A 21,508-nucleotide genomic window follows, 5' to 3' on the forward strand; every position below is an offset into this window, starting at 1 on the left:
TTAACTTCGTCTTCATTATCTTTTTCTTCGTTGCTAACAAGGTTTTCTAAATCTTCCACTGAAAACCATCATCTTCTGCATTCAATAAATTTCTAACATCCTCTTCATCGACATTTTCGAAACCTATTGATTGAGCCATCTGGATAACTTCATTTCTAATTTCTTGGATGTTATTTTCTTCTTCTAGTACAACTTCTGGCCATATTTTGCGCCAAACTCCATTTAAGCATTTCTTAGTGACTTCTTTCCAAGAACTATCAATGTTTTCAGTTGCGTTTTTAATGGTGTAGTTTTTCCAAAAAGTTTTAACTGTCATTTCCTCTTTATCCTCTAGTTCAGTTAAATTGCTTAATGTTCGACGCAGATAATAAGCTTTAAATGATGCTATTATTCCCTGATCCAATGGTTGAATCAGGGAAGTTGTGTTTGCTGGAAGAAACACAACTTTGATAGGAATGCATGTGTCCAACGTGTTAAGATCAGTAGGATGTCCCGGAGCATTTTCTAACAACAAAAGAGCTTTTTCTTCAAAGTTATTTTTTTGACAATACCGTTTTACTTTAGGACAAAAGTGGTTAACAAACCAATCAGTAAATAACTCCTTGGTAACCCACGCTTTTCTATTTGCTTTCCATATTCCAGGTAAATTCATTTTTATGTTACCTTTTAACGCCCTCGGATTTTCTGAATGGTAAACTAATAACAATTTTAATTTATAATCGCCAGAGGCATTTGATCCAAAGAGTAACGTTAAACGGTCTTTGGCTGCTTTGAACCCAGCAGCTGATTTTTCTTCAATAGAAATGAAGCTTTTTGTTGGTAGCCGTTTCCAGAACAAACCGCTTTCGTCAACACTGAACACCAAATTTGGAAATTTTTCACGTTCAATTATTTCCTTTAGTTTTTCTGGAAACTTATTTGCAGCTTCTGTTAATTTTACACTATGAATCCTGGCCTGTTTTTTAAATTTCTCGAACCAACCACGAGAAGCCCCAAAGGTTTCCGTAATTTCTTCAGTTTGTTTAGATTTCAAGTGATTAAACTGGAATATTTTTTTTTATGTTAAATGGGGCTTGAAATTGCGGACTTCGTTATATCGAAGCTTCGTTATCAGAGGTAACGTTAACCGAGGTATGCCTATACTCATTGTCTATTTCCAATAATCATTCCAATAATAAAAACACTAAATCATTTCAACTTTGAAGTTTAACCGGTGTATAATAAGCTATAGGTTGTCGACATGTTTGCCCCCACATTTACCCCCCCCCCCCCCAATTTCTCAGACAAATTTTTTTCAATAACAACCAATATGGCGTTATGTTGGCCCACATGATGTACAAACCCATGCAACAATAGGTTGAGTGGTTCCAGAGATACAATGCTGTGATAGGCGGATGGATGGACAGACAGCTGAGTAACATTATAAGGGTCCTTTGTTAGACTATGGACCCTAAAAAGGGAGCTTGTAGCAGCAGAATATAAAAAATAGAAAAAGAATCATGATAGCCAAGCTGCAATGATGCAACTATAACTCACAAATTGCCACTCTCTATTGTTGATAAATAAGCTACTCCTGGATAGTTAGACTATGGACCCTAAAAAGGGAGCTTGTAGCAGCAGAATATAAAAAATAGAAAAAGAATCATGATAGCCAAGCTGCAATGATGCAACTATAACTCACAAATTGCCACTCTCTATTGTTGATAAATAAGCTACTCCTGGATAGTTTAAAAATATGAATTGTTCATCTTTACCAGTTTTCTTCCACTCACAAAAATCAGCATGGATGAACTCTGCATTATTCAAAGTTTTTTTTTTTTTTTTTCATGAATTGGTAACTTCTGTAAAGAAATTGAAGTTGAAAACAATACGCCTCAAATGAAAAGGCTATTCTCTTTCTGAATAACACTCCATCACATCTCAATTATGATGAAATTAACAAAATGGACATAAAGGCCATGTTATTTCCACTAAATGCAAAATCCAGCCTATGAATGGAGTTTTACAATATCTAACGAGATGAAATTGGACAAAAGTTTCCGAGTTCAATTTTGGAAAAAAAAAAAAATAGAAGACATGAATTTCAACAATTCTTATAGAATTGTTGAAAATTATCAATATTAAACATATGTTTACAATACTGTATTAGCACTAGCATAGAATGAAATTAGTTCAACATTTACTAAATCTTGAAGAAAACTTTGGCCCAAGATTGACAAAGCTAATAATGAACAGAACTGATTAACTGTTTTCAGGCAAATTGAAAATTCCAAAGATTTACAACAAGCAGATTCAACAATGTTTTCCATGTCAGTGTTGATTTGCTGGTACATGAAATTATGCACTATACAGAAATTGTACATACTGTGATAGAAATAGATAGATTTAGATCTATCTATGAAGGACTGAATTAATCTATCTATCTAAATATGAAGGACTGAATTAAATCCCTAGCCAAAAATTTCATGTGTGGAAACACCCAAGTACAGCTTTATTTTATATTATATTGGTATGGCGATACTCTTTAAATAACAAAAATTACATTTTGTCATCTAAACAGATAAATTACTGATTTTATGTACACAAATGCACATGTTTTAAGTGAAAATAAAACTCTTAAGATATGTATGCATGTATACTTTTTTTATGCTTTTCTGCTTTAACTGACTTTTTCAATTAACCAATCGACTACCAGTTCTGATCCCTTCAGATAAGAGAGCTTCTATTGTACAGTAAAATTTTAAAGTAATTATTAGTATCAAATTTTAAAAGTTTTTATGCACACCAAAACAGTGTCCTTTTGCTCAGTGTCAAAGTTAGCATGCACATGAAGCAGGAGTTCACATATTTCTAATTGTTTAACAATAGCTGCTAAAACAGGACCAGTCTCAATATTGAAAACATCAAAGTTCGGGTCACTTAATTTTATGTTCAAGTGGCACTGAAATGTGATTTGTGAAATAGTAATGCAGTTGAGGTACAGGAAACATGTAGTGCTGCTCCCACAATTGAAAATGGTAAAACACAGATTGCAATACTTCTAACAAGAAGAATGAGAGGGGAAAAAAGGGGGGAGGGGTTCAAATGAAACATTGATGGTATGTGTGTTTTATTAAAACACCAAACATGAAAGATATTAGGACATACAGTATATAATATTGTGCAGGGGTTGATCATTGAGAAGACTGAAGATACTTGTTGACATTACACTTGAATTTCTGCGGACTAAAATTTTCATGAAATATGTGTGAAGGAACAATGTTCCAAAAAACAGAAATTGAAGGAGATAAATGAGGAAGAAGAAAAGTTGGGTCTGTGAGCTTGAACAGTAATGGATGCTGACTGGTTGTGCCACATGTTCAGACTGGTTTAGAAGAGAGTGGGGAATTAGATGCCACTTCAGAACAATGCTTGTGTGGAAGTATCTATAGAAAAGGTATGCAGGAGAAACAGAATATCTATGAGATATAGTGGAGAGACTGTAAGAGATGGGTAATTAATTAATCCAACTGCCCTGTTTTGAATGGAGTTCAGAAGTTTGAGAAAGGTTTTGGGGGCACAACCCCAGATGTGGGCACAATCTCTGCAAGATTTAGAGTAAATCTTACAGAAATTGTTTCCATATCTAGGGTATTATGGAAAATGAATTTATGACAACACCCACATATGGAGATTATTTTCATCAATAGTCAACTGCGAGGTATCTCTTTCAGCCCTATATATCCATAAATCTACTATGCACAGTTAATGCACTAGTGATGATACTGAAAATAGATCCTATCAGTGTATGTACATACAGTGTGTTTAAATTAAAAGGCATGGGAGTCTACTTGTTTATTTTTAGTTTTAGGCTATTTGTCAGATTTTTTTTTTTGTCATATTTGGACTGAATTACTTAACTTGTTGTTGAGATTAGAGTAAATATTACCAGCTACATTATTTCTAAATTAAAATTTTGCTAAATTGGGGATTTTTTTTTTTTTCTCCCTCAATGGAAAAGTTTTTCCCCTTGTCTTTGGCTTGGTCTAAAAATGTCATTGTGCTACTTCTAAAATCAATGTACGTAAATCAAATTTGATGAAAAACAAAACAATGGTTATATGCAGGGGCAGCTTGTTGGTAGGCACTGTGGAACTGCAGCATCCCCAACTTTTTTTAAACCTAAATATACAGTCAATGGAGTTATATGAAGTTTTGTGAAGAACAATGCAATGCGATGAATATTTTTATTAACAGGTCCCACATATAGTATACTCATCGTCTATTTCAAATAATCATTCCAATAATAAACGAATAAAAACACTGAATCGTTTTCAACTTTGAAGTTTAACCGTAGGTGGAACTGTGCACTACACAGTTCCACATTTTGGCCCCAGTGCTTGAGTCAATGCCTGGTTGGCAGGTTGCCAATACACATTTTTTTTAGAGGCGATAAAACGAGTCAAAGGAACTGGGGAGCAGCGAGCAGTGCCGATTTTAATAGTACACCAAACTTGAATGAAAAAGTTATTATTCTATTTTCAACAAATAAAAACCGAAGAATGGATTTTATTTTTAAATAAAATTTCATTAATGGTTTGTAGTATTTTAACTTGCTTATTATTATTACCATGTATGTCTACATGTTTAGGCAATTTTAAGAAGCAGCACCCCCATATATCAGAGTCACTACTGGTTATATGTGATGTTTGCACTTTAGTACACATGCATTTGATAGTTTCTGTTGTCCCTGCATGTTACAACTATTGTGTTATTTTTTTCCTTCTTCAAATAAAATGGTTTATGCTCATTTCAGAAGTACATTGATGACATTTTTAAATTAAACCAAGGATGGGGAACAACTTTTCCACTGAGAACCCTTCCCCCCAAAAAATATAGAACCCGATGGCTTTTAATTAAAACACCCTGTATATATGAACAATATAGTAATGAGCTTTTTGGTTGAAGATCTTAGTTAAGCTCAAACTTTAAGGATAACTTTTAATAGATTCTAAATTAAGATAGATGAAAAAAAAAATCAGATATTTATTTAAAAAATGCAAAGTTGATGCAAAAATTGTGTACTGTATAGGAGACAGTCTACTTTTGTTAAAGGTAACAATGAAAATTTATTAACAACATATGAAAAATAAAATAAATAATATACCAAGAAGACACTTCACCTTATCTTTGAAACCTGATAATAAAATTAATACTTCTAGGTCAGCCATGTGCTCTGATAAAAGTCCTACATATTACTGGCATGGAATAAATCAGTTTTTACCTGAATTAGTTTGCAGCTCATGATACCAGACAAGCATCATGCTTTTTAACAGTTTAAGTTTTGTTAGAGGTTTTTTTTTTGCCCCATGAATGTGCCACCAATTCTTGAAGGGATTGAAATTAGATTTATTTTATTTCTGGCCATAATAAATATCAAATTGAAATTTTGAGAATAATCTCTCATTTGTAGAATTAAAAAAAAACAAAAAAATTGATAGCCCTTTAAAAGTTAACAAGAATTATTGACTGGAAAATTCTAAAATACATTTACCTGTGCTAATATGGACCAGAACATTGCTGAAAAAATATAGTTTCTATCTTGTATCCTCCTATATCTGTCTCCTTCTATACCTTCCATCTACTTATCCTTTTGCTTGTAATTCAGCCCCATACCAACTTTGCTTACAAGCATTTTAAAGTCTGTGTCTATCCAATTGGGATGAAAGGTTTTGTTGATTTATACATTATGTGCTGCTCAAGGGTGTTTTCAGAGACTGCATGGGCTCTGAGGTTTGTTTATTTGTTATTTGGTTTTTAGGAGCATTAGCAAATAAGGCCATATTGCTCTGGGGATATGTGGTGGTCATTCCCTGACCTTTCCGCATCCTCCGTATTTGACTCATGTTGTTGTTGTTATTTGGTTTTTAGGAGCATTAGCAACTAAGGCCATATTGCTCCGGGATATGCGGTGGTCATTCCCTGACCTTTCCGCATCCTCCATATTTGGTGGTGATGGGCTCGAACCCCGGTCTAATCAAGAAGCGTGTGCTACACACTGCTGCTCCTGCCCACCTGGCTATGGAGGCACCAAAGGGCTCTGAGGTAAACAGCCTTACTAGAACCCACTTAAATTCCATTTTTCTATAAACTGTTGCAGAACAACTGATACTCCTCCCCCTTACCAACCCTAGTGCTGGTTACAATCCATTAAATTTCATGGAATCCCACTTTTCAGTTGGCTAGTTAGCAATAAACTAGTCTTGCAAGGGTATTTTTACATTCCTTTTGTCAGTTATAGCTTTTTTCATAGATGAAGCTTGAGGCCACCCTAATTAGTCCATGTTGTATGGTTTTTCACATGCCTCTATATTTTCTCTGCATTTTCTTCTTCCCATTGGATTTTGAGGTCCACAGAACATCAATGAACATGGATGCTCTGTAGATGCTAAGGCACTTTGCTGAGGAAGCTTTGTCCTGCACAGCACACTGACACATTTCATACCTGTTCCACATTTTCTTTTCCCATTTGCTGGTCTTGTTTTTACATTTAAAAACCCTTGAAACTGCAGACTGACTACAGCCAATTTTTCCTGCAATTGATTATCTAGACTATCCCTAGTTATCAGAAATAATGACACCTTTCTAGAGGTTAACTGAACATGCACTGTCATGTACAAGCTAATAATTTATGGTAAACTCTCCATATTTGGAAGGGTTGGGGAGGTGTATTCTTGGAAATCATTAATATCAAAACTGCAACTATTAAAACCAAAGCCTTGGGGAAAGGGAGGGTGTACCTTTCTTATAGAAATCAAGGTGAATGTTCATTTAATAAGCATTAACATGTAATATATAATAATCATGCTTATTATAACAAAAATGAACATGAATACATTTTGCATGAAGAGTATATACAAAGAAAAACACACAACTCACCAACTATGATGATATCAAAAAGATAATGAGGCTGGCAGTAATAGTAGGCTGAATTAGTGAGATATTGAGATCCTCTTGATGATATTTCTGTAGTTTCAATACTCTTTAGAAAAAAAAGTTTGTTTACTTTTGTTGCTCCCTGCAAGATTGCTTTATAATGAGGTGTCCTTTTAAATTTTAGACTGCAACCCATCAATGGATCCATTTCAACCATCTTGCCAGTCGGAGCCTTAGACATCAAAATTTCCACCAATGTCGCGAGTGAAAAATTGAGGCTTTGAAGAACATCTTTCTTCCTAATAATTTATGGTAAACTCTCCATATTTGGAAGGGTTGGGTGGGGGGGGGTATATTCTTGGAAATCATTAATATCAAAACTGCAACTTTTAAAACCAAAGCCTTGGGGAAAGGGGGGTGGACCTTTCTTATAGATATCAAGGTGAATGTTCATTTAATAAGCATTAACATGTAATATATCTTCCTTGCTGCTCACTTTCTTTGAGACTGTTGAAACCTTCTCCTCTCACATCATGTGCCAAACTTATAATTCTCTCTACAGCTCTTCTTATACTGATTAGATGCCTTTCAGGACTTTCACTGCATTAGGCAACAGCTTCTTTCAGCAAGCATTTTGAGATGGTTTGATTTCACCTAATTCCTTCATATTTGTTATACGGTTACCTATGTATGTTTCCCAGCAATTACTGGTTGGTTGGTTGACATAGATGAATTGTTCCCCATTTGGTGGAGAATTCTTGCAAATGTGCAGTGGGTGTAATATGACTTAAATATCACAACAAGACACTGAACCGTCGGCTAAATCAGCATCTCATCTACACCTCTGTAACATAACTAGGTAGAGGTAAGTGCTGGAAATGTAACCAAGCTTTTCAGAGAAATTACCTGCAAATAATTGAAACCACAAATGTTAAATACATATTCTCTACAAATATATAATCTGCAAGTAATCAAAACCACAAATATTAAATCTGTGAATGTCGATGGTTTACTATACCTGCAAAACCACTTTTATAACAGAGAATGTAAGATATTATCATATGCCCATTTTATTATTTACAATCAAACAAATCTATATTATGCCATGCAACATGAAAATGCTTTTATTAAAAGCAATATAAAAATTTTCAAGCAATGGTAATTTGTGACTGCTACTGTGCGTGTATATACACAGTATATAGTTAGCAAGTAATCTGGGCGCCTCCGTAGCCAGGTGGGAAGGAGCAGCGGTGCGTAGCACACGCTTCTTGATTAGACCGGGGTTCGAGCCCGTCACCACCAAATACGGAAGATGCGGAAAGGTCAGGAAATGACCACCGCATCTCCCGGAGCAATATGGCCTTAGTTGCTAATGCTCCTAAAAAAAACCAAATAACAAATAAAAATAAATAGCAAGTAATCTTATTAGATGATCCCAAACAACTTTATACTTTAAAATTGCTATTATTTTTTGTAGTTAAAACTGTTCCATTGAATCTCCATCTGGTTCTGGTCCAAAAGAATATAATTAGATATCCCAGATTAAAAAAATTAAGTTCAAAATGATCATTTAACAGGCAGTGTACAGCAGTCAAGGTTAAGGCATTACATTTCCATGATTCTAGAAGTTACAAGCAACTTTTAAAGAATCAGTACACCAAAATGAAGCATCATATTTGATACAAGCTTTGTAAAACTTCATCCTAAAAAAACTGGATATTGTGCTAAGATTTAAATATGGCCCTGTTCCATCGTTATTTTAAATGATGGAATATTAAAAACAATTTTTGAATATTATAATTATGCACTATTTTTTTTAATTTAATTATAAAATTACAACTGGTTAATTAATTGAGTAACAGCAAGGTTCATAGTGTAGGAATACTGCTCTGGGTGATAAACTCTAAACTTCCCATCTCATCATATATTTGTGAATACACTTGAGTTTACATCAGTATAAATCTCATATTAAGTATGCCTCTATCAAAGAACCCCATCTGCTCTGCATTAAATGAGAAAGGTAAGTGATTTGCTATTATAGCCCCAAGTTCCTGTATTTTTAAGTTAAAACACCACATTCTATAATATGCAAATATACAAACATTTTTATGCTCTTCCTTACTGATTTTGTCTTCTCCATCATAACTCATTTGTATAAGTAAATTATATAGTACAGAACAAGACTCTTAACATAAATGCTACTGCTGGAAACTTAACCCCATAAATCAGAGCCAACTCCAGATGTATGTTGAATGCAATACCACAACAGGGATGTCTAGGGCAATAACATGCTAATGTTTGATAATTTTAGCCTTAACAAAGGTGTGCATGTGGCACCTGTGATATATCCCTTTTTGTTTTAATTATGAACCTGTTGCTGGTGGCTCACAGATGGCACGAGGGAATGGGAATTGGCTAAAAGAAAGGCTTTTTTTGCTTGCCTAGGCAAGCAAAAAAAAAAAAAAAAATGCCAAACGAAAAGTTAGTCTTGTAATTCATAGTATAACAAAATGAAAACAAAAAATACTGTATAACCAGTTAGAGAATACCGAGACAAGGGTACATGGCAGGATTTGATTTTAGTAACAAATTAAAAAAAATTAAAGTGGCATCTGTCAGACATCCTAGCAACGGAAGGGTAATATACGGTAGGGTGCCAAAACAGCATTTTGCCTACACCAAATGAAATCAGGCCAGTACTATCCTTCTAATTTTCTATTATTAATAAAATTTATTTTACATTTAATTATATTAATGTATTATTATCTGGTAAAAAATTATCTTATCAGACTCTGAAGCACTGCACATTGGTTAATCTTATACGTTGTTCATGATTCACATGTACACTACAGTCTCAGGTGTGTTCCCTTTTTTATATTTTAAAATTTGGTCACCCTAGCCTAGAGTATCTGAAGTTAATTACTATGTTTCATCAACACAAAGCCTGTTGCTAGATTCTCTTCTCGTCATACTGATGCTTTCCAAAGTTTTTGATGCTGACAAGTATGTGCTAAAAATAATTTGAAACCCTGTTATTTTTTTATCAAGTCATTGGTATATGTAACAGTATGCAACTTCCTTTGTTTTGGACCAAACCACATAAATGAGAGAGAATGTGCAGTACTAAGCTTTCCATATGGCCTTGATTAAGCACAAGCTTAACCAAGGCCATATGAAATCAACTAAGTCAATATTAATTGACTTAGTTGATAATATTAGCTTTCAAAAAGAAAGTACAAGTCCAGAGCTCATTGGCTGCAAAGTGTGAATTAATAGAAGAAATAAATGTCATCAATTTTTAACGTATTACCCAATAATGTATTTTAATCAATATATGCAGTTAAGAGAAATCAGAATGAAATGCATTGTTTTCAACGGGGCACAAGATGACACCCATTTTGTAAAACTCTGCAATTATGCATTAGTGGAACAGAATGTTAAGGTGCAACTTCTACTGCTGAGTTTTTAAAAATACATTCAGATAAAACAAAAGAAGTGTGTAAATAACTGTCATTAGCTGATAAGCATATGTGTGTGTGTGTTCAGAGGTTAAATTTCATTTTATATATATTCCTCAGGGTTTTAATTTATATTATTTCTTTGATTAAACAGATATAAAACCACACTGCATATTAATAATTTCTGAATTCTTAGTCTTCCATATATTTGTCCGGTTATGGTTTAAAACACTTTGCATATTATTCATTCCAATAATGTTGTATCCTCAACAAAACTTGGGATCCTTTTCCCTAGCAAAACCATACAGCTGTTAGAGTGAATTTTTGTTTCAATATTCATCTGAAAAAAAGACATTGAGCTTCTTGAAAGGGTCCAAAGACAGGCAATTCGAATGGTGAGATTGGCAGAAGGATGACTGCATGAGGAAAGACTCAGATTATGTGGGCTACAGAGCTTGGCAGCTAGGCATCTCAGAAGTGACATGATTGAGGTTTATATGGCTCTGAGAGGGATTAGTAAAATGAATGAAGGTGGAATTCTCACTGTTATAAAGAATTCCAGAACTAGGAATCATAAATTCAAATTACAAGGGTTGAGGTTTAGATTAGATTGTAGGAAGTTTTCTTTTAGCTGATAAGTCATTCAGTGCTGGAACAAGTTGCCCTCACAGATTGTTGAGGCTAACAGTTTGAATAAATTCAAAGGTCAACTGGATAGTTACCTGTGTAACTATTCAGTAAACTTATCTTTTTTTTTATTTTTTATTTTTTTGTCAGTGCAGCAAAAGCCTGTAGCTTTATTGTACTGGTGAATACTATAAGTTGTATGGCCTGAGCCTCTTTTGAAATTCTCTCTCTCTCTCTCTCTTTTCCTCTCTTCTTTTCATAGGCTAATCTCTTATCATGAGTTTGATAAGAGATTAGCCTATGAAATTCCATTTTTAATATTCTTGGAAACTGATATTACAGTATAATAATCCAGAATGCTGCAGAGAAGGAAAATGCACTTCAGTTTTATACTGGGTTAATATATTTGCTTTGACTCACTAGTAATTACTCATTTTCATTTTTGCTAATTAGCAGCAGTATTGTGAAACTTATGTTTGTGCATTTAGAGAACAAAATTAATGGGATTCCACTCTGATATTACTGATTAAACATCTATTCACAATGCACAACTGCATCTGAAGTCAAAGCATGGAATTGCTTGTGATTTGCATGCACACTACAGTCTTGTCCATGTCCAATTTTTTTTTTCTAAATTTTAAAATTTGGTCACCCTAGCCTAGAGTCCTGATATCCAATAATGCCAAAAAATGTACATTTCATAATCTGTGAATATGATAGAATGAACAATAAACTGTCACTTACATTTTCATTCAAGATGACCACTTATGCTTAATAGCATAAATATTAAAATAAATGTGTTCTATATATAATGCCCCAATAGGTAAGGTTCATCAGAGTTTAATACCATTCAGTCATTTTGAATTCACTTTTGAAAATAAACTTAATGGTCTGTGTTCACCAAGTGATTTGTAAATGTGAAATTAAGAAGGCTTCCTTCAGTTGAATCACAATTGGCTTTGTAGATAAATGTTCTTTTAGTTTCACTGTAGTCTAGTATCTTAATATTTAATATCTCAATGTGTGTGCACTTCCTTGTAAAAGTTAGTGTTTATATGAGATGTATACAAAGCAGCCCTTGTGAGAATACTTCTCATTAAAAAATATTTTTCTTATTAGAACTAAAACTACATATTTATCATGGCAGTATTTTGGTAAAAAGAAAATGAAAATTTCCAAAAGCAATTTCATTATTAATGCTTCTACAGCACCATCATATGTTACCATGATTTTTGATATTTGTTTTTACGGCTTCACAAATTTTTGAAATTTAGCAAACAAAAAATAAAATAAAAAAATCACAAACCTGCAACACCATAACAAATGTCATATGGCAATATCTCAAACAATATATTTATTTCATTTTAATGCTCCTAGCTAAAATGAATTATAAATCTATCCCTGCCCCACCCCCAAGTGTAAGAGTACTAACGATTATAGAAGCATGTTCATTCATTTGTAAACAGCAAATGTCTTAATAACTATGGGGTATTAAAAATGCTATGGGCTTACAGGTTAAAGTAAGGTGTTTAAATTTTTCTATTCAACCCTGTTTCAAGTACTAGATTGAAATTATTAAAATAACCATTATAATTGGGTATGATGTAATCACATGTTTGATAGAAAGGAGATACAAATATTTCCTAAAAAGAAAAGCATTCATTGTGAAAATCAGCTGTCCAGCAAGAGAAACTCAAAATGACTAATATTTTATTCTTAATCATGTTAAACCTTATTTGATTTTGCTACTTTAAAATTAACAAATGTATTCTAACAACTTTTAACAGTTTAGATTATTTTTATCATTTGCAAAGGAAAAGAAATTTTATTAAAGAATCGTGAAAATTCTGTTCAATGAACCTAATAACAATAGGTTATTAGTGCTGATTTTACTTAAGCTAAAAAGAAATCCTTTTAGTGTAGTTTCCATAGCATTTCATTTTGTAATTTTTTTATGCATCACTTCTTAACTAAAACTGTAATGTGAATTTTTTTTGTATATTGTACAAAATTCAGAAATTGGTACATGAAAGAAATCTTATAAATGTGCAAGATGCTGATTGCCTACCCTTCGAAAATCTTGTAATATATTTAACTGTTATTTCAGTTGTATCTTGTTGTCAAAGGTGCCCAGTAAATGTCTGTTTTAAGATGTTTACTTTGACTGTTATATAAAATAAAAATGAGCACATATGACTTCTGTCTTCCCTTATATAAAAAAAATGCATTCAATATCAGAAAACAAAAGTTTACAAACTTTGCTTTAAAATATCTATAAAAAAATAAACATTTGGTCCTCATATATAAAATACATTAAGGCACATTGTGCTGTGTGGTTTCATATTCTGCTTAATTCAAGATAAGTACTAAAACTGTTAACTTTTTGATTCAGTTTAAATAACTTCATAAAACTTGGCAAATATAATACAACACATAAAAACATATTAGGAACATTAGAGCAAGTATCATACTTCTTCTGTTTTCATGTCTAAGTTCTTTGAGTTCCTTCTCTATATATAAAAGAAATATATATAAAAAAATTAGCATATTAAAATTATTCTTAAAGTGCCAAAATCTAGACATAATCATTCAATATTTTAAAATGCTCTGCTGACAGTTTATGCAGCTATGGTATTGGAATTGCATGGATTCCTCTACACCCACAATTATCAAAATTTGTCATTTGATCTCTAATAATAAAAAACAAAAACATAAAAGGCCGGCTCATTTTGGGATAAGGTTAGAAATATCTGACATATGTAGGGGTTTCCTAAAATAAACTGCTTTTTGTGTACCACATGGAAAAAAAAAAAAAAAAACTGACCAAATTTAGTAGTATTCATCAATGTTATAGAAAGGTAACAATGAGAACTTTGTTCTTTGTTGGTGTATAATTTTGTGCACAATTACATTTATGGTTTTCAGTGGTAGATTTGACTGTTGCATCAAAAAACAAACTTGCCTTTATATATATATTATTTATATATATATATAGTGATTAATTTATATAAAGGTTACGTTCCAGAATGTCTCCCATAATTTAAATTCATGTGCAATGTAAATAATCACCAAAAATGCGATAATAGGCCTATGAGAGTAACTGTCACATCTAGCTAAGTTACCCCTACTGGTACATACCATTCGTTTCCTTTGGTTTGAAGACTGTGCGCAGTAAAGAAAATGATGAGCGACCAAAGAGATTCATTCGTCTTTATTGATTTATTTATTTTTGTACAGTAAGAAAAAGTATGCTCACTATAACCAACATATACAGTACAACACAAACAACAATTGCAAGAGAGAGAGAGATTGGGGTGGTCTTAGGCAGATTGATGAGAGGGATCATCATGGTCTGATTCCATTCCCTGGGATTTGGAGCAGATGGGTTGGGGGGGAATTGCTAACCCTGGAGGTGTTATGCTAACCTTCTCACTTGACTGCTCCCTTGAGCACTTGAAAAAGGAATCCAGAGTTAGTTGCTTTGTAAGTTGCCTCTTCTCAACCCATAGTAGCAACCAAATTCTATCATAATTTTATGTTGCATTTTAGAACTTTGTTCAAGATTAGGGTCTTCATCAGCTAACAGATTTAGGCCTTTATCTATAAGGTTCAATGCTTTCAATATTCATTTCACTCTCAGGCTCCATTATTTAACCTCTGGGCATTTGCTTGCTGCTTCTGTCCCCTCTTGAATATGATGCTGGTCCAGTGTAAACAGATCTTCATTTGACAATTCTTGATGATGTGAATCAATTGAATCATCGACATCAGTTGCCTCCACTTCAGTGAACCCTGTCTTTTTAGTGAGTTTCATGCATTTGTCTTTAGTCTGTGCATAATAATCATCAGTATCAGAGCCTTTGAAGGAGTTGCTAAGATCTGGACATAAAACTTATGCCACGAACTTTGAATACAGTTATGTGGAACTTCACACCATATAGCATCAATGAATTTTAAAGCATCTTTTAAATTGAAGGCTTGTTAATATTGCTACAAACTCATCTGTTCATGGCCAGTCTTGCCTATTAGATCAGCCAGAATGTGCTTTAACTACCGAGCTTTAAAAGATTTAATCACGTGTTGGTCCATAGGTTGGAGTATTGAGGTTGTATTTGCTGCAAAAAAGACAATCTTGATATTGCAGCAGACACCAACAATACTGGGTGGATGGTTTGTGGCATTATCAAAAATAAGATGTTGAATGGAATTCCTTCTGATTTGCAATACACTTCAAATTCTGGTAATAACTGAGATCTCAAGATAACTTTTGAAAATAACAGCACCATTACACAGATACATATGATCTGTCACAACTTTTAAGAGCACAAGGGTTTTGATAGTGGTAAATACACACAGGTTTCAGTTTATGATCCTCCATATTAGCACCCAACCGAGTTAGCTGATCTTTCGCCGCCTTAAAACCAGGTGCAGTCTTTTCAGCAATGGAAATATAAGTGTGATCAGGCATTTTTTCTAATATAAACCTGTTTTGTCGAGGTTGAATATTTGTTTGGGTATGTACATCCCCCCTCTCATGGCGCTTTTCATAAATATGGTCACCACATGTTATTTTAACAAACGTAAAGTAAGAAGTCACTGTATACATATACACCAATGAGCCAAAATATTATGACCAGTGAGTCTTTATGCAAATCGAAGCAAAATGACATAGTTCACCTGGTGGTGAACTATGGCATGCGCCATAGTTCACCACCAGGTGAACTATGGCGCATGCACGGGTCGGGACAAGGTTTAAAAAAACACCTGATATTGAGCTCCGTTAATCAGTGTTACTCCTGTTCTTCATATGGGAAAGGCAGCAGACAAGCGAGTTTGGCAAAGGCCAAATTGTAATGGCCAGACGACTGGGTCAGAGCATATCCAAAACGGCACGGCTGGTGGGGTGCTCATAGTCAGCTGTAGTTAGTACCTACCGAAAGTGGTCCGAGGAGGGGAAACCCGTGAACTGCCAGTAAGGTATTGGATGACCACGGCTCATCAATGCTCGATGAGAGCAGAAGCTCTCTTGGATGGTATATGGCAACAGAAGGGCAACTGGCGCAACTAGCCAGTTGCCCTTCTGTTGAAATGCTGGTGACAGGAGTAATGTGTCACAACACGTAGTACATCGAACCCTGCTAAATATGGGGCTACATAGCCACAGGCTGCTCTGAGTGCCCATGCTAACCACAGTTCACCAGCGACTACAATGGGCACGTGAGTATCGAAACTGGATCTTGAATGATTGGAAGGTCGTCTGCTGTAAAAAAGAATCTTGATATTGCAGCAGACACCAACAATACTGGGTGGATGGTTTGTGGCATTATCAAAAATAAGTAAGATGTTGAATGGAATTCCTTCTGATTTGCAATACACTTCAAATTCTGGTAATAACTGAGATCACATTTCCTGTTGCACCATGTGGACGGCCAGGTACATGTGCGTCATTTACCTGGGGAAGTGATGGCACCTGGATGACCATGGGACGAAAACAAGCCAGTGGCGGCAGTGTCATGCTTTGGGATATGTTCTGCTGGGATACCCTGGGTTCAGTCATCCATGTGCTGGTCATTCTGACATCTACCACCTAAACATCATTGCTGACCAGGTACACCCTTTCATGGCAACAGTCTTCCCCTCTGGAGGTGCTGTCTTTCAGAAGGATAATGAACCATGCCACACTACCTGGATTGTACGAGACTGGTTTGCGGAACATGAGGAAGACTTCCAGGTATTGCCCTGGCCTCCAAATTCCCCAGAGATAAATCCCATTGAGCATCTATGGTTTGCATTGGAACAGCAACTCCAATCTGCGGTGTCTCAACCACGGACCTTACGTCAGTTAAAGGATTTGCTGGTTATGTGTTGGTACCAGTACCACAAGACACATTTAGAAATCTTGTAGCATCCATGCCTTGCCAGGTACGAGCTGTTTTGGCTGCACATGGAGGACTAACATCATATTAGGTGAGTGGTCATAATGTTTTGGCTCATCGGCGTGCACACACCAACAACTTTTATAGTATAAACTGTTTGTGAATGGCTAAGTGCCAACTTATTTTTCTGTGTGAACGCCTAATGATTTGTCATTGCTACTCTGATTCATATACGAGTTGAGAAGACAGAAAATACTTGTTGACCTTGCACTTGAATTTCAGCAGATTGCAATTTTCAAGAAAAGCACAAGAAAGCAGGTTGCTCCAAAGAACAGATGTCCAGAAGAAGAATAAAATTTAGTTTTGTCAGTTTGTAGCTAAACCGTGAATGAATGTTGATTAGCGATGTATGTGTTTGAGCTGGTTTGGAAGAAAGCTTTGAAATTACAGAGACTCATTCAGAACTGTGGAAATATGCAGAAACAAATGGATATGTAGTAGTGGTGGCATGTGATGCAAGAAAGCAAATGTATGAGCTTATGCAGCATCAGCCAAAAAAAAAAAAAAAAAAAAAAAAAAATCACACCATTCCCTCCAAATGCCTGTCCAGTTCCTCCTTAAATTTATTCAACCTATCAACTTCCACAACGACAGATGGAAGTTTGTTCCAGCAATTAACCACCCACTGGCTAAAGGCAAATTTCCGCACATCAATTCTACATCTGTCCTTTCTTAATTTGAATTTATGCCCCCGTAGGTTCGTAATCTGAACAAGTGGAAGGATCCCATCAGAATTCAGCATGCTGAACCCATTCAAGGCCTTATACACCTCAATCAGATCACCGCGCAGGTGCCTAGTCTCCAGCCACTGCAATTTGCAGAACTTAAGCCTCTCTTGATAAGAGAATCCCTTCATTCCCCTCACCAATCTTGTTGCCCTTCTCTGTACATGCTCAAGTAAATCTACATCCTTCCTAAAATGAGGCCTCCAGACCTATACGCAGTACTCAAGGCGTGGCCTGACCATTGCCTTATACAGAGGGATAATCACCTCCTTTTCTCTGCTAGCAAAATTCCTATATATCATTGACAAAACCCCATGACCTGCCCTGGCAGCCTGTCTGCATTGCTCAGAAAACTTCATATCTGCCTGCACAATTACTCCCAGGTCTTTTTCATTTTCTACCACCTTAGGTGTAGTACCACACAGTTGGTACGTTTCTCTGGGGTTACTTCTACCCATATGCAGTACTTTGCATTTGTCAAGGTTAAACTTCAGTTGCCACTTCTTAGCCCATCTGCCCAAAATATCTAGATCCTGTTGCAGTAGCACACTGCCATTACTGTCATTAACAACCCGGCCAACCTTTGTATCATCTGCAAACTTCGACACTAAGCCTGATATACCTTCATCAATATCGTTGATAAATATACAAAACAACAGTGGATCTAACATCGAACCCTGTGGGACTCCACTAATAACATTAGTCCAAGAAGAGCAGCAATCATTGATTACCACCCTCTGTCTTCTCGCACTTAACCATCCTTTTATCCATTGTAGCAACTTACCCTTAATACCATTCTGCTCCAATTTGTACAATAGTCTTCCATGTGCAACAGTGTCAAAAGCTTTCCTGAAATCCAAATATATGATATCAAAGTTATTTTTTGCATCCAGTTCCTTTGTAACCACATCATAATATCCTATCAAATTTGTCAGACAAGACTTTCCCTTAACAAACCCATGCTGTGTCTGAATTATTGCTGCAGCCTTGTCTAGATGATCCTGCAATGCATCCTTAACCAGCGACTCCATTATTTTACCCGGAACAGAAGTTAAACTAACTGGTCTGTAATTACTCGTGTCACCCTTCGATCCCCCTTTGTGAATTGGGGATACATTTGCACATCTCCAGTCTGTGGAAACCCCCCTTGAGTCCAAGAATGCTCTCATAATTATGGCTAAGGGTTTGCTTAGTTGCTTTGCCGCCTCCTTTAATATAACTGGATAGATCCCATCCACCCCAGGTGCTTTTCTTACGTTTAACTTCAACAGTTTCTCTTCCACTTTGCTCTCAGTTATTACAAAATCATTAAGTATCCTGTTACAATTTGATAACCTTCTGCCATTTTCAAACTTTAATAATTCCTCACATGTGAATGTAGACGCAAAATACTCATTCAGTTTGCTATCTGAGCAGGATCATCAACAGTCGAACCATCGATGTCAAGTGGACCAATCAGATTCATCCCCTTCCTTTTAGAGTTTATATGAGTAAAGAAATCCTTGCTGTTTTTCTTAGGATCTTTTGCCAAGGATTTCTCGTAATCTCCCTTCGCGTGCCGAACCTCCTTTGTGACCTGATTACAGATTAACTTATATCTGCCATAGGCTTCTGAGTCGCTTGATAATTTATATGCATCCCATGCATTTTTCTTCTCTGTTACGAGTCTCATTAGTTCATTTGACAACCATTTAGGCCTAAACCTTGAACAATATTTCTTAATAGGTATGAAACTTTTAGTAGCTTCCACAATTAATTCCTTGAATGCTTCCCACTTAGAATTTACTGTTGGTAACATCGTCAGTTGATCCCACTGTACAGAATTTAAAAACTGTCAGAGACCACTGTACTCGCCTTTACAGAAGCAAAAACCCTTTCCTTTACCCCTGATGGTAATTAAATCTTTAAGTAAATCCCACGTCAGTACACTGTGATCACTGCCATCTAATGGTTCTTTTATCTGCAAATTCCTAATACATGAATGATCACTGCTGATAACCAGATCAGTTTGGCAGCAATGTAAGAGAGAGAGAGAGAGATCATTAACTAAAATGATTGCCCTCTTTTGGATGAAGTTATATTCAGAGAGGTTCTGAGAACACTATTACAGATGTGAGAAGTGAGAATAATGTTTCATGGTAAGGAAGATTTAAATATGGTTAGCTGTTTAACACACACTACTGTTATAGTATACACTATTTGTGAATGACTAAGTGCCAGCTTATTTTTCTGTGTGAACTACTAATGATTTATTTTTTTTTAAATGCAAAGAAAATGAAAAAGGTTAGACATCTAGATTATCCCTAAAAATGTGTTCTTATCTAAAAATCAGTCTTGTTGAAGGCAAGGAACAGCAGCCTTGTTTTGTGTGAAAAACATGACAGGTCTGGGTTTTAGGACTGAAAATAACAACTAAATAATTTTTTTTTTTTATCTGAAGAATTAACTGGTGGATAACCAGGGTTACTGAGCTGGAAAGTGAAATACAGTGTAGTGTACAATTATCAGCAAAACTATATATAATTTGCACTTGATAGGAGAGGTTGAGAGCATATGTGAGGCAAAAATTACCTAGCTTAATGGTATATTTATTTACCTTTAAGCTAGGAAGCTGTAAATTGCAAAATATATGAGGGGTGATCATTTTGTGGATGGTGCAAGATTATGTTTACTGCACGAACTTTCCATAACTGCCACGACAGGTGCTCTCCCTGATCACTACTGAGCACGCAGAGTCTGCTCAGTACCGAGCCAGTACTTGTCGAGCTAGTGTTACGTTAAGAGTTTTTTTTAACCATGTGCCACTGACGATCATTTTGAAGCAAGCATCATGTCAGACATACAGATTGAACAGCAATATGTGATTTGTTATTGTGTCACATGGGGCATAAATGCATTGGAAACATTTAAAGAAATAAATGAAGCATATGGTAATGAGTGCCTTGGTAGAGTGACCATATTCCGGTGTGACCAAACTTTCCGGTGTGAAGTGGTTTCTCCATCAAGACCCCCATACAGCTATGTTGTGCAGGCAGTGATCACTGCCGTAGGTGCCGAGGTTCTGTCACATCCCCCTTATTCACCGAACTTAGCCCTGTGTGATCACTTCCTGTTTCCATGTCTGAAGAAAGCTTTGCATCGATACAATGCTTGCAGAGCCACAACAGAAGCACTTCGCAGTCTTTTGAAAAATGACTTGCAAGAAGCATTTAATGCGTATGGCAGTGGCAAAAGTGCGTAAAGCTCAATGGAGAGTATTTCGGGAAGGAGAAATCCACAGAAGATGCAGATGATGAAAATTAAGATAAGATTTTGTACCAGTCTGCGACTTAAATCACCCCTCATATATATCGGGAAGCAATTAACTCAGAAATAAGCAACAAATAACATATTCTGACAGACTTTTGTTTGTTTGTTTTTTAAATACAGAAAAATATTAAGCTTGGGTGCAATCATAGGCACTGTATTACAAAAAAATAAAAACTTATTACAATAATCAAAGTCAGATGTACAGCCCCAAATAAAATCAGTGGAATGCCCTGGGCAAATCATTTAAGCACCATCTCAGTTTTTCCCAATTTAGTTAACTAAAAAATATTGGAAGCATTAATAGAAACATGGTGTAAATTTTACCCAAGCACATTACACAAATATGTGTTTACATGGAAGTTCTTGGGGTAACTCAGAAAACGCTCTCTTATGTTACCCCAAGAACTTCCATGTAAACACATATTTGAACATGGCATTGTTTGTGAAAGATACATACTGTACACATAGAGAGAAGAGACTTACAAAAAGTATATTATGGAAGAAGGGTAATATATATTATACAGTTGTAATTAAACTG

At 35.3% G+C, this 21,508-nt stretch overlaps 1 protein-coding gene across 4 annotated transcripts in view; it reads right to left on the reverse strand.

Annotated features, from left to right (window-relative positions):
- LOC150084772 (coiled-coil domain-containing protein 167-like) overlaps window positions 1–21,508 on the reverse strand; it is a 139,252-nt gene that overhangs the window by 20,265 nt on the left and 97,479 nt on the right. For 2 of the 4 annotated variants that reach the window (XM_090375527.1, XM_090375529.1), the window contains one exon: window positions 13,167–13,510. The exons of 1 other annotated variant lie outside the window; for it this stretch is intronic. In XM_090375527.1, coding sequence (XP_090231653.1) covers window positions 13,404–13,510 — 107 coding nt within the window. In that variant the 3' untranslated portion in view covers window positions 13,167–13,403. Of the gene's footprint in view, window positions 1–13,166; window positions 13,511–21,508 lie in introns of those variants that run through there. One more of the 4 variants, XM_090375530.1, reaches the window with a different exon arrangement.

The sequence above is a fragment of the Mastigoproctus giganteus genome, chromosome 6 (assembly GCF_048544385.1).
Source record: "Mastigoproctus giganteus isolate SK-2022 chromosome 6, ASM4854438v1, whole genome shotgun sequence".
Taxonomy (NCBI): Eukaryota; Metazoa; Arthropoda; class Arachnida; order Uropygi; family Thelyphonidae; genus Mastigoproctus; species Mastigoproctus giganteus.